This window comes from Thermobia domestica, chromosome 7, assembly GCF_964235325.1.
Source record: "Thermobia domestica chromosome 7, izTheDome1.hap1.1, whole genome shotgun sequence".
NCBI lineage: Eukaryota > Metazoa > Arthropoda > Insecta > Zygentoma > Lepismatidae > Thermobia > Thermobia domestica.
In genome coordinates, this window is record NC_137460.1 from 47,451,548 (window position 1) to 47,465,095 (window position 13,548).

The 13,548-nt window shown below is 33.1% G+C and overlaps 1 protein-coding gene across 3 annotated transcripts in view; it reads left to right on the top strand.

Annotated features, from left to right (window-relative positions):
- The window catches only part of LOC145690059 (RNA-binding protein Ro60), a 55,118-nt gene extending 42,736 nt beyond the window's left edge, over positions 1 to 12,382 (top strand). For all 3 annotated transcript variants that reach the window (XM_081764569.1, XM_081764571.1, XM_081764570.1), the window contains exon 9: positions 5,118 to 12,382. In XM_081764569.1, the coding sequence (XP_081620695.1) occupies positions 5,118 to 5,250 (133 nt within the window). In that variant the 3' untranslated portion in view covers positions 5,251 to 12,382. The remainder of the gene's footprint in view (positions 1 to 5,117) is intronic.
- The last annotated feature ends 1,166 nt before the right edge of the window (positions 12,383 to 13,548 follow it).

Here is a 13,548-nt window from a genome sequence, read left to right on the forward strand (position 1 = left end):
AATTGCAGAATACAAATTAAGTGTTAGCGATAACACCCAAAAATCCCATGTTGAATAGCTACAGCCGATTTCTTGCGACAAACGACGGAGAGATTTCTTGGGCGACCTAAGGAGTCAATAAATGACATTTTCCACAAGAGCTGCCTACAGGGTCCGGTGTTTCCCTGTCTCACTCAGAAGCAATCCTGTTTCTTCCAATTTATTCACTAGCGACCATAGGTATATTATGTTGCTATCTGGGGCAGAACGTGAGGCAAATTTGTTTCTAAATGCCCTTCGCGAAGCAACAACAGATTCCGTTTAACGATAAACTCATGTTGCTCCAAAGAGTACACTATTCTCACTGTGTCCTGATTATACTCACACAGTAGCACAGAATTGTGCAGCGCAATCCCCAATACAACGGCGCAGTTTCCTATTTCTTATTCTTATTGACCTTGGTGAGGTTTCCATGTACGAAAAAAACTCAAGTCTTCACACCACACCGCACTTGATTCCAATTGTAAGGTACATTGGCGAATATTTGCGGTTTTTCTTGAAGCGTGGCCGATATTACTCCGGATGAATTTAAACCAGTAAACATGGTCCCACAAATCTCCCATCCTTCCTTGATCATTTGTCACAAACCACATGAAAATCGGACATCTGTTAGAAATTCTAGATCCAAATGAAATCCGTGAGTTTAAAGAAAATTACCCTGTATATTTAGTCATCCTTTCAGAAATGACTACTACTTTTATTTTAAAACATTTCTATATATAAAAGAAGAAATTCGACATGAGTGAGTGAGTGATCAGCGCTCAGGACAAACCTCTTAAGCTAGAAACTTGAAATTCTGACAGTGCGTAGAATTTTTAACGTAAGGTACCACTAAGGAAGAATCTTTGGAAAGGGAAGAAATGGAGGTGGCAATTACTATAGTAAAATGTCCATATCTCCAAATTTTTGAGGAGTAGAAAATGTGGTGTATATACTTCTCATTTAAAATAATTAACTCAATTAAAATTAAATGGGTTTCGCTTTTTTTAAATTTTTTTTTTAACAAGGAAAAGAGGCGAGAAGAAAAAAGACTTGAGGTTACAATTATAACAACAAGATGGCTATGTCTCGAAAACCTTTAAGGTTAGAGACATGAAATTTTGTATTCATCGATTTTTCATATTTAAAATAATTAAAGACGCGTTTCAGCGTTTTTTTGTATTTCGCCTGCAAGGGAGAAGAAGACTGAGAGAAAAAGTGGTTGAGGATTCCAGTTGTTAAAGTAAGATGGCCATATCTCGAAATCCCGTAAGATACGAGACATATAATTTAGGATTTTGGGCTCTTCATTTAAATAATAATAATAAATAATGAGGCGTTTCAGCGTTTTTAGGTATTTTCTATGTAAGAGAAAGTGGGAAGATAAAAGGATGAGAGTTACAATTGTTGTAATGAGATAGTCTTATCTTGAAATTTTTTTGAGGTAGAGACATGAAGATGGTATTTTGCATAGAGTTATAAAATAACCAGTAGAGGCGCAATTGGCGTTGCAAATACTTTGCCCTTTTAACCGCACTGGTGTATGACAAAAGCGCACATACATGGCATAGTGTACTATGAATGACGTTTGTTTGAAGACGAAAATCTCAATATCTTGTGCAGCATATCGCTGTATAGAGATATTTAAAAGAGAAAATGATACACTGTTTCACGCTTAAGTTACACATATTTTTAGATATCGGGAAATTGTTTATCTGCAAAAGTATTTGAATGTGTAAAATCAAGGTTATTGTCGTGGCCCACTTAACACAAACTGCAGCGATCTTACTCAATTGCCTTAACCCCTTCATTGCGTAATTTTCAGATGCGAACCGCTGTAAAAAGTGTAGTTTTTTTTAGAACTTTGGATATTGATTCTAAATCTGTTTCAAAATCACTTACATCAGAATCACTAATTAATATCTCTTCTTCGATGTCAGCATCGTTGAAATATCGTTTTGAAGCCATTACTGTGCCGTCTGCTCTCAAACAAAACAAAGAATGAAAACTGTATTTGACGAAGCACAAAGTCTATTTTAATTTCTTTCTTTTTCCTCTTCTTCTTTTAATTAAGCAACAATTGAAACCAGCTGAGCGCAAACTCGCTAAATACTGTCGAGATAACAGTACTCATACTATGGGCAAGTATATTCGCCATACACAATACAAAATAGCCAAAGCAAAATGAAAGCGTATATATACGCCATCCGCACAGCAGGTGCGTTTTGAAGATACGAGTTAACTCGCCACCTACACTGAAGGAGTTAAAAGCTAAAATTCGTATTATTTTAATCATATGTGAGGGGATGTTTATTATTCTCTTGAAAATTCCAAAGTAATTGATAACTTGATCTACTGAAGATTAGTGATAGTCAGGGACGTACGCAGGAGGGGAAGTTTCGAGGTTTGGACCCCCAGAAATTCCGAATTTACTGTAAATTTAGTCTCGTTTCAGGGATAATTTTACAAATTTTAATATAATTTTATTCTCGTATTGAATTTGGACTCTCAAAAAGTTTTGGATCTTCCGAAATAAATACCTGTGTACGTCCCTTCTGACAGTAGCCACATTAAACTGATAGGCAGTGTAAGAAAGGCCACAAATTGAATGTGTGGTTGCAGAAAGGAATAAATATGTTTTATGTAGCGATCATTGTTTATTATTAATTAAAGCATTTAGTGCATTTTTTAACATTCGCACAATGTGATGCATTTATGTTCTACAGTGTAATCTTTGCTGTCATTTTCGCTTTTACTCAGTTGAACTAGATAAAACCAATCTAGTAGCAGGTTTTATTAAGTGTACTATATAAGTAAAATATGTCTATGCGTTAATCATCATGCATAAAATAATAACGAACTCAAAATATGCATCAAACAGTGTCTTTGAGATATGCATTATCAGTTGATTGATTGATTGGACTTTTAACTTTTTTTTTTCAGCTCCGAGGCTATATGAGACGTGACCACCTGCTAAAGTGGAATCCGAACCACTACTCTGGCTTGTACTGGAGGAAAGCTCCCCATCATGGATCAAAGTCGTAGCCAAACGTAGAGCTCCCTCGTTGCTGTATGCGTCTTTCGCGCGGGAGACCAGGGTTTGATTCTTGTAAGAACTCATGTTGTTAGGATCCCACATTAAGCTGTTGGTCCACGTCGCATATAGCCTTGCTACTAACACGGACGCTAAACTCAAATCCAATCGTAACCAAATGTCGTAACCATTTGCCCCGAAAGTTAAATATCCAAGTACTGTGAGTGAATTAAAGCATTGTTGTATATTGTCAAACGTTTTCAACGTATTAATTTTTCATTTTACTAAAGTAATCTGTCACTGGAGTCGGAAGTGTATTTGTAGATTGGTTTGATGTCTGTTGACAATATTGATCTCGACATTAATTTCTATCAAGTGAAAATGTTGGGGGCACGGTGGCTCAGTGGTAGAACATTTACCTCTGGTGCATGAGTCTCTGGTTCGATCCCCGGTCAAGTTTGTGGTGAACAACGTGTTTTTTTCCCAGGGTATTCCAGTTTCCTCCCGGGGCCGCGGTGGCTCAGTGGTAGAGCGTTCACCTCTGGTGCATGGAGTCCGGCGTTCAAACCCTGCTCCCACCAAGTGAACTTTGTGGTGGACAAACGCCGTGTGCGTGGGTTTCCTCGGCGTTCTCCTGTTTCCTCCCACTTTCTTCATTCCACCATTTCATTCATAACTCATCATCGCCGTCTCCTTTAGCCTAACCGGCAAAACAGTGGGACGTAAAACTCAAAATTTTCATTTTCCCCAGTTTCCTTCCACATTTTCATTCCACCAATTCTTCCATTATAAGTCACTTGCCTTAGTTATCTCTCTCCCTTAGCCTAACGGGCATAATCTTGGGACGTTAAGCTGAAATATTTCATTTCAATTGAAAATGTAACCTTAGAACCTAATATACAATTATGAATCACTTATTTATTTAAACTATATCGTGTTCAGCAGATCTTTGCTAATGGTCGTACTTGACATTCCTGTTGTGACTATCTTAATCTGTAATGTAGTTGCCATCTGATATTCAGTAGCAGCTCGTTGAAGCGGTGTGACGTACATGTGACGTCCACCTTTCCTTGGAACAATCATCCGGTCTCCCCCAGCCTCATGTTATTCCCTCTTTCTGACCTTATTAATTGCGTGAATTGAACCCACGTGCGTTTTCCTTACATTTTCCCAACGTTCACTTCCAATTTGACGCACAGCACGGTAGTGAAAACTGATGGCTACCCGTTTGGCATGTTAGCAGTTGCTGCTCTGAACTCAGAACTCTGCGGCTAGTACTCGCTTTCTACCGCGCAATGCTGTTGATTATCGCAAATGTAACTCTTTATCAGTAACCCACGGAATCCAATGTCCGTACTCACTTCTTTTCGGGTCAGGGTTTCCATCGACCTGAAAAAAACCTGGAAAAGTCAAGGAATTCAGCGTACTCTTAGAAAGTCCTAGAGAATGTAGGGAATTACATGAAAAGCTGAAAAAACCTGAAAAAGTCTGAGAATATTAAGTACGGAATTTTACTTCTCAGAGCACATTTCTCTTTTTGTCTTACCCTGCTATTTTGTAGGGAACATTTTATAAAATAAGTTAGTTTATTTTGGAAAGCTACTGTTGCTGCACATATGCAATATACATGTACATACATAATAGATGACGAACTCTCTTCTCGGGAAAAATATAATTGCTTTTTTTTAAATATTAAATATAGACCTGAAAATTCGTAAATCGTGACCTAGAAAACTTGGAAAAGTCTGGAAATTCGTGCTCGCCAAATCAGTGGGAACCCTGCTGATATTGAGCTCCCCTATGGGTATGGCCTACATGGTTAGCACGTGCGTATTTGGCGCTAAAAATCCAGTTTCTGTTCGTGGTCGGAGCTCATGTGGTTTTGATCGCACGTTAAGCTGTAGGTCCGTGTATCATAAATGACCTTGAAGCTGGAATGAATGCTAAACCCAACTCCAGTCATTTTTCATTTTCTATTGCTTCAATTCCTGTTCAAATATCAAATATTCCCAATATTCTTAAGTGAAGAAAAGGCAGTAATTAAAAAAAAAAAAATATTTTTCAGGCTAGTGGTTTGTGCCTTTGGGTGCCAGAAGTTCAGTTTGGCCAACACAGAGGACCCAGGTATGCTGGACATCGCTGGATTTGATGGCAAGGTACCGCTGGTTATAGAAGCATTTTCCAGAGGTGCATTTTGAATTGTGCTTTTAGCGTTCATTATCTATTGGTTATGGTGTCTGAATTTCATTCTGACGACTGTTAGACCGTGGAATAATTTCAAATAACTAAATTTCAAATATAAAAAAGTGTTAACTGTTTCTAGAAGCTTGTCCGGGAAAATAACCAGGTTGCCCTCCTCTGGGATTATGGACCAGCTAACACGAACTATTATCAATACTGCCGTCTTTCATATCCACATCCGTATTGTGCCCTTTTAGAATCATATTTTCAGTGAGTTTAATGGACAACACAACACTGTTTGGGCCACAAAAAACTTTTTTTGTTATTGGTTCTTCATGAATTAAAAAATAGTGTTAATTCGTGACTTGAAAGGTGAAAATGAAGTTTTAAAAGTTTTAAAGTATAGATATATATATATTATACGGACACATCACTGGTGACGAACTAATGAAAAAGGAAGAAAGCTTTAGTGATATTTAGTTTTTTTGTTACTGTGAAAACGAAAAACTGTTAATTCATGCTCAAATACGTCTCTAACATGAACCATCTGGATATACCGTACACACATGAAGTTCACATTATCAGATGTCCAAGTGCTAAGGAATTCACACAAAGTCCCTGCACCTAATCTGCGGGGGAGTGGTCAAAAAAAAAAAAAAAATTTCCTCTTAAAACTACAGAGTAGTGCAAGTGTTTTCTTTCGACCGTCCCTCCCAGTATTCATTTATATATATATATATAAATACATATATATTCACACACACAACATGTGTTCAAAATACTGAAGGAAATCTTCGTACTATTGGATGGCTCTGTTAGTAGTAATTATATATATATGAAAAATATATGTATAAGGCATGGAGTAAGGCTTTTGCTACTGCTTATCTCTTATCACAAGTATTTTTGCAGTAGACTGCTTTAATTGTTTACGTGTGATTGCCTGTTATATCAAACAAAATATTTAAAAAAAAAAACACACACACGATGTAGTAGTTTTTGATGTGAGTGAAAGTGTATATGCGAATTCTTTAAATGTCTGTGTATCAGTGTGAGGGGTGCTAGTTTACAATAATTATAGGGTGATCATGCCTTTCTGTATGAAGATGTTAACTGTTTTATTCATTAACTCTTTCCGTGGACACAATTTCTTTTCAAGAGAAGAGAATTACTGTATCATGAAGTGTTAGAAAAATAACAAAAGAAGGTAGATAGAGAAATACCTACACACAAATATTATATATATTATATTATTATTAATATACATATTCGTGATGTTTTCTGGTTTCCTGCAGCATCGTTCTTCGAAAGGCTAAGGAAGTGCAGCAGTTTTAATTTTCTGTGATATATAAGTAGTTAATATGAAATATGAACATAACAGATCAATCCCGGTGTGTTTTGACACTAACGGTAATGTAAAAATATGTTATTGAGGCAGTTTTGTAGAGTATTTAAGAAATTTTAATTATTCATCATGTGCAGCCCATAATGTACGATTTCTATTTTTATTTTTTAAAAAATATTTGTAATACATTTAAATGAACAAATTAACTTCTCGACTAGCTTTAGAACTCAAGTAGTAATTGAGTTTTTCAAAAAGTATTGTAATTAATGCTGAACTTGCGTATACATTGTAATAAATTTTGTATTTCACAGAAATGAGAAGGAAGAACATAAGGAAAAGTAGTAGAAGGTACTTTCTTTTTAATGAAAATATTGAGATCATGATATGAAACAGACAGTGATTGATTAATTGTATAATACCGGTATTATAATGGACGAAACCCACTGTTAAAATGTGATTCGATCAGCTTCTCAGGTTTGTGCACCCAGAAGGTTTAAGTCTGTAATCATGTGTATGAGATACCTTGAGGCTATAGGCAGACACACAATACCGTGTAAATGCATTATTAGATGAACTAAAAGGAAATAAAAGTACGTGAGTGCAAACGCCAACAGAAAACACAACCTAATAAGTGTGTCATTAGAAAAAGGTGGGGCCAGGGTGGCTCACCTCTGATGCGTGGGGTCCCTGGTTCGATCCCAGCTCGCGTCAAGTGGACTTCGTGGTGGACAAAAACTGTGTGCGTGGATTTTCTCCCGAGGTTCTTCTGTTTCCTCCCACATTCATTCCACCATTGCATTCATTTTTCATTACTACCGTCCCCTTTAGCCTAGCCGGCATAATGTGGGCGTAAAACTGAAACATTTCATTTAATTTCATAAGAAAAGAGTATAGAGAAACAAGTATAAACAATAGAATTTTTATTTACTGTTAAAGACATTATTTCAATCCTGCATTTCTGTCCATTTCCCACTAACTTTTCAGTCACTGTTTTTTTGAAATTACCTAAAATTTTCAAGATGGGTGCACTAAAGGCGCGCGCGCTACCCACTAGACGGTTATCACATTTTACAGAGTCTAGTGTTGTAGTGGAAAGGAACTTAGAGACTAGTGAAATTTTGATATGATACGTTGTATTCCCAGTGCACCGAAAACCAGTGCTCTAGTCATGAGATGACAGGGGAGCTGCCAAACGTACTGCTAGACTGTATCATGATCATAGGTGTTCTGCCATTATTGGAGGTCCTTATTGCAAACTGAGAGGCATCCATGTCCCTCGGTCATAAGGTAATCTCTTCGTCGAGACGTTTGTATAATAAAAAGTTCTTGTTTCATATTGTAATATTCTTATTTTCGTTAAAAATGCCTTCTGCTGTTTCATAATCACATTTAGGAGTATAGTTCATAAACAACTAAAATAGTATTTTACTTACAAGTTTTTGTTCGAAACTTTTGCTCTGTTTCAGTTGATATAAAAGTTAGCAAACAGGCTCTCCAGAAATAAAATTTAATGTCTGTGTATAACCTTCATTTTTACGTATATTTGTTTTTCTGCTCTTTTTCTGTGAAAGTAAATCAAAATAACTGTACTGTTAACTATGTAATTGTCTGTGTATATTAAGCTAAAGTATATTAAGTAATTGGTTTCTTCAGTGTTTCATTTGAATTATGTGAATTATCTTAGTTTTAAAGAAACCGCAAGAAGTCAAGATAAAAATGACACGAATCAAATTGTCTTTTATTTATTTGTTGCGAAGATAGAACTTTATACTTGTATTATTGGGTCTAAAAATCATGTGCACTGATATATATTTTTAATAGCGTTATTTTCAATTGTTTCTTCCTTTAAAATCCAAAGATGTGTACTGCAAAAGTAATTCCCAAGTTAAAATTCCTGTGTATATAATTTTGTTATATATTGAGGGAAATTTATTGCTGGGAAAGGTTGCAACAAAAAATTTGTAACTATAGTTGTGTTCCTTCTGAATAGATCTCATAGATATCAATTGCATTGTACTAACGTTGAGCTAAATAATTATTTTATTCCTGATTCTGTTTAGAGGAGAGGTATGTAATGATGCTGGTTACTGCTCGATTGTAATATGAATAATTCATTGATTTTCAAACATACTTTCGTTCACTGAACTATTTTAAGAATAGGTTTGTAAATAACTTTTAAAAATTGTGCCTTTCTTTGCATGGCAGTTTCTTTATGCCCTTTCATTCTTTCTGGACATTGTTCTGTACTTGAAGGACTGAAATACGGTGAAATATGTATACGTCACACATCTATATCCCACGGAAAAGGTTTAAATTTCTGTAAACGGTCGTGTATACAGGATTAAATGCTTTGCTTAGTCTTATTGCTATGGCGTAGATTGAGTGCGAGACCAATTTAACAAGTTTTACTGTACTGTAAAACTTAGCCTCCGTAATTCCACAGCAAATGTACAAACGTGCACAAGTGGTCAGCTTAATAGCTTATGGTTTTGTCTATATGTTCCACAGATAAACGATCAAGTTAATGAGGTAGCTATCTTATTTAAAAAGAAAAATCCTAGTGACCTTCACAAATATGATAGTGTGATTTACTTGATATATTTCTGTTTCTGAAAGTCAGACAGTAAGTAGTGTTTTAAGAACGTCTTTTGAATTCAAAATCATTTTCTAGTCACAAACCACAAAAAAGAGAAAATACAAGTTTAGTACTTCCAATTTTTTTTTTTTTTTTTTTTTTTTTTTTTTAAGATAAAGTTAACTAATTTTGCCAAGATATTTGACGCATCTTATATACAAAATCATTCTTTTCGTACCTAATAATGGTAATAATAAATGTAGAAATGAGAACCATGATGGAAAGAATTGTTAGACATGTTATAAAATTAATAACTACAAAGAAAGATAACGGCCTTGAATAGTGTTTGGTAGTAATCTTTTTGCCGCATATGATTTAAAATTTATAGAAAAAAAAAGATCTAATGAAATACGAAAATACAATTTTCCCAAGCAGGGTTAAAAAAAAAAAAAAAAAAAGCGTAACTCCTTCATTACCTTTAATATTTTTCTCCCTCCTGTATGTTTCATGTTACATTCTCTTTATTGTTCAAATATTCGAGAGTTAATGAGTTGCACAAATTACATAAAACAGTTTGTCAAAGAAGAAAAAGAAATGCAGCTAGTTCAACTGTAGTATCCCATTTCACATAACTGAAGTCACAAATGTATTTTATAACTTTTTCATAACCTATTCAATAACTGAAAGAAAAAGAAAAATATGATTTACTTCATGCAGTAGTGAAATTTATTATTATACAATCTTTTAAATAATGTTCTGGTGATTCAATTTGCTTTACTTGAAGACGTGTATATTTCAGAACATAAAAAGAAAGGGCCAAAGTAAACATTCCAAAGCTGTCAATTTACCAGTGACTGTATTTTTCTTGTTTCTTTAATTATTATATGTACATTAAGTTCTGCACATAACCTTGCTGTGAATAATGAGATGAATTAGGGCAGTTATAACAGCATTATAATTAATTTTATTATTATTATTAGTAGTAGTAGTAGTGGTAGTAGCATGAAATATTGTATATACGTATATAGTCTGGAACAAAGCATTTACAGCCTTTGAACAATCATTATTTTCTCAATTAGCTAAATAGATGAATCCCCTCCCCCTTCCCCCATAGTAACAAATGCTGCCAGAAAATAACTTCAACAGTGCAATAAGTAGAAACAAAAATAATTAAATGATTATTGATTTTCAGAATGTTCAAATAAAATGACTGCACTATTGGTAATTCTGATAAGAAATTACGTCTTCCTTTTATTTGCAATGCTGTCTGTTAATAAAAAACCTATTAATTATCACATTATATGCGTCAAGTCTGATCTTTTATTTTATTTTAAAATATAGGTTGTTCTACCTTTTGCATGTTTAGTAATACGATGGGTATCGTAGTAAGTGTACTTTTGCTGTTGTGTGCTATGTTCGTAATAAGTTTTGAATATATATATATATATACATGTGTACACACAAATATATGAGTATATATATATGTGTGTGTGTGGTGTGTGTGCGCGTGTGCACGTAACTCGTTGATAAGAAGCACGTAATCGGTTGCTTCTTCCGCTGTACCTTGTTAATTTCTTATCAAGCTCACTATTATATGGTAAATTTTAAAAGCAGAATCATTATTTACTAAACCAAATTATCCTTTTCCTTTTTTTTTTAAAAAAAAAAAAAAAAAAATCTGTAATAGAGAAGTACGTGCTAGGCGATGCATTTTTATGTGTAATTTTAAAAGCATGTAGAACTGTTTTTAAGTTTCTTTACTTTTTTCGTATTTTTAAAAGTAATAAAACTAGATCTGTTGTGATAAGGATAATGCAATGATAGTGCTGCAGAGAGGCTGTACTATATCTAATAATAAGGAGAGGGTTATTGATATTGGGATGATTGCTGTTGTTTTTAAATATACCAAAGTATATTATTAAATATTCCACTTAGTTCACATTACATTATTACAACTTTAAAAAAAAAACTATTTTTTTATGCTCCTGTTTGAATTATAAATATAGTTTTGTCCTACAATAGAAGAAAAAATATATATATATGAATCGAACTGTTGCTCTACTGTAATCATAGACTGATAAAATACTGAAAGAAAGATTTAAAAAAATGGAGAATACATGAAAATATGAAATATTGTCTATAATAAATAAACCTATATCTATATATATATTTAAAGAAAACTGTCAAACTTTTTTGTGTAGTTTTTCGGTATATGTAAAATAAAATATGTAATGTTTCAGTATGTGGTTACGAATTACTAGCAATATTGCTATGTAATCAGGGGTGATATTGTATTTCTAGTTCATATGCTACTACGTGAATACATAGACTAGTGATACATTTTAATTCATTCAGGAAATAAAACATTTTTACAAAAAAAATATATAAATATATGTACACAAGGTGTTGGTAAATAACATTTCTAGCTTTTTTGGAGATGATTCCTTGTACAAAGTGAAAGGGAAAAGTTATGGTGAACATTGGTCGAAAGAGAAGGTGTATAGATATAGGAAGATAGTAATTAAATGCTACCGTAATAAATATATGAACAGTGGTTAACCATCTTGGAATTTGCTTCACGGTTCAATGTGTTGTAACTTGTATTTGATAATAATATATAAAAGAAACTTTTTGAGAACATGTTTAGAAAATAACGACGACCAAACTGACATTTGATGGATTCTCTCTCAATCTCTTCAAATCTGATTCAATTATTATATAAATTGTATTTAAAAAATGCATATGGCGACGTAACGCAACCAAGTTTCAAATTTGTATATTTGGAAATCAAAGTCACTTGTGCAGCTATTTGCCAAATAATTTGACGTGTATGATTTTTTTTTTTTTTTTTTACTTCCTTTAAGAGCCTGACATACTAAAAATAATACAAAATTTACAATTTTTCTTTTGCTTGTTTCCATAAGTGAAAGGAGGTTATGAAATGCAACTTATTACAATCATAGATAATGTTATTCTACGACAGAAAATATGAACATAAAGAATATTCAGTGTAGCCCTCCATAGAAATAACAGTATTGCCAGAATAACATTTCCCCCAAAATCTAAGTTAAGGCAGCAACTAGAGGAACGAACTCAACTGTATTTGGTTACGTATGATATTGTTGTGGTATCCTGTGAACTACTTTTTAAATAACATTATTATTTAATTTTAATAACTGCATGTGTAAACTATTTTGTTAATTGCAAAGTAAATCCAACTATTACTTAAAAATTAGTTCACAGGATTCCAAGACAATATGATACGTAATCAAATGCAATTGAGTTCGCTCCTTTAGTCGCTGCCTTAACTTAGATTTTTGGGAAAATGTTATTCTGGTAATACTATAATTTCTATGGATGGCAACACTGAAAATTCTTCAGGTTCATATTTTCTGTCGTAGAATAACATTATCTATTATTGTGGTAAGTTGCATTTCATTACCTCCTTTCACTTATGAAAAACAAGCGAAAGAAAATGCTAAATTTTGCACTATTTTTAGTATGTTAGGCTCTTAATAGATACAATTATCTATAGTTAACTGTCATCAGTAGAGCCATGTGTTACGAATAGCTTCCTTAAAACTGTCAGCAAATCTGCTAGCTCAAAATGAAGTGTCTTTAGCCGTAGATGTATTAGACTTTTTTTTCCCTTTGATTTTAGAAAAGGAATCCTCTACCAAAGTCTGATGATGTTACTTGTGAATACCTTGTTATATACCAAAACAGGATCAATGAAATAAATTCTTAGGAGAAAAATAAAACAACAACAACAAGCCTTTAAATTCCATAGTTCCTAAATGTTAGTATAATTTTTATTATCCATTATTTAGTTGTCGCTGAACTTCTAAATTATTATCAGAAACTTTAAAAATAATGAAGTGTTGTAAGATATTTTTTTTTCTCTCTCTTTTAGGAAAATCGAATATTGAAAAAAAAATAGAGACGAATTGTCGGTGTGTGATATACATTTTTTTTGTCATGTTTTAGACCAGATAAAAAAAGATATCGTCATTTTATATCTATTACTATATATATATAAAATAAATTATATATATACATACATATATCGATATCAAATATATTCATACACACATGAGTGGTATCTATTGTAATTGTGTATCTATTCTTAAGTAGAAACTCTAGTTAATTGATTTTGGTGATAGAGTAAAGCTATTTATTATTATTATTATTATTATTTACATTTGATATTTTTTTGTGCGTAGCATTACTTGTAAAGAAGTTAAAAAAAACAATAACTGAACAAAAGAAAAATAATAATGTCAAGTAAATAGTTGCTATTACTTTCAAATGCTGGCACATTTTTTTTTTTTTTTTTTTTTTGTTATGTAATTCACATTTTTAATTTCATGTTATTTATTAAATTATCTGGCTCAAAGT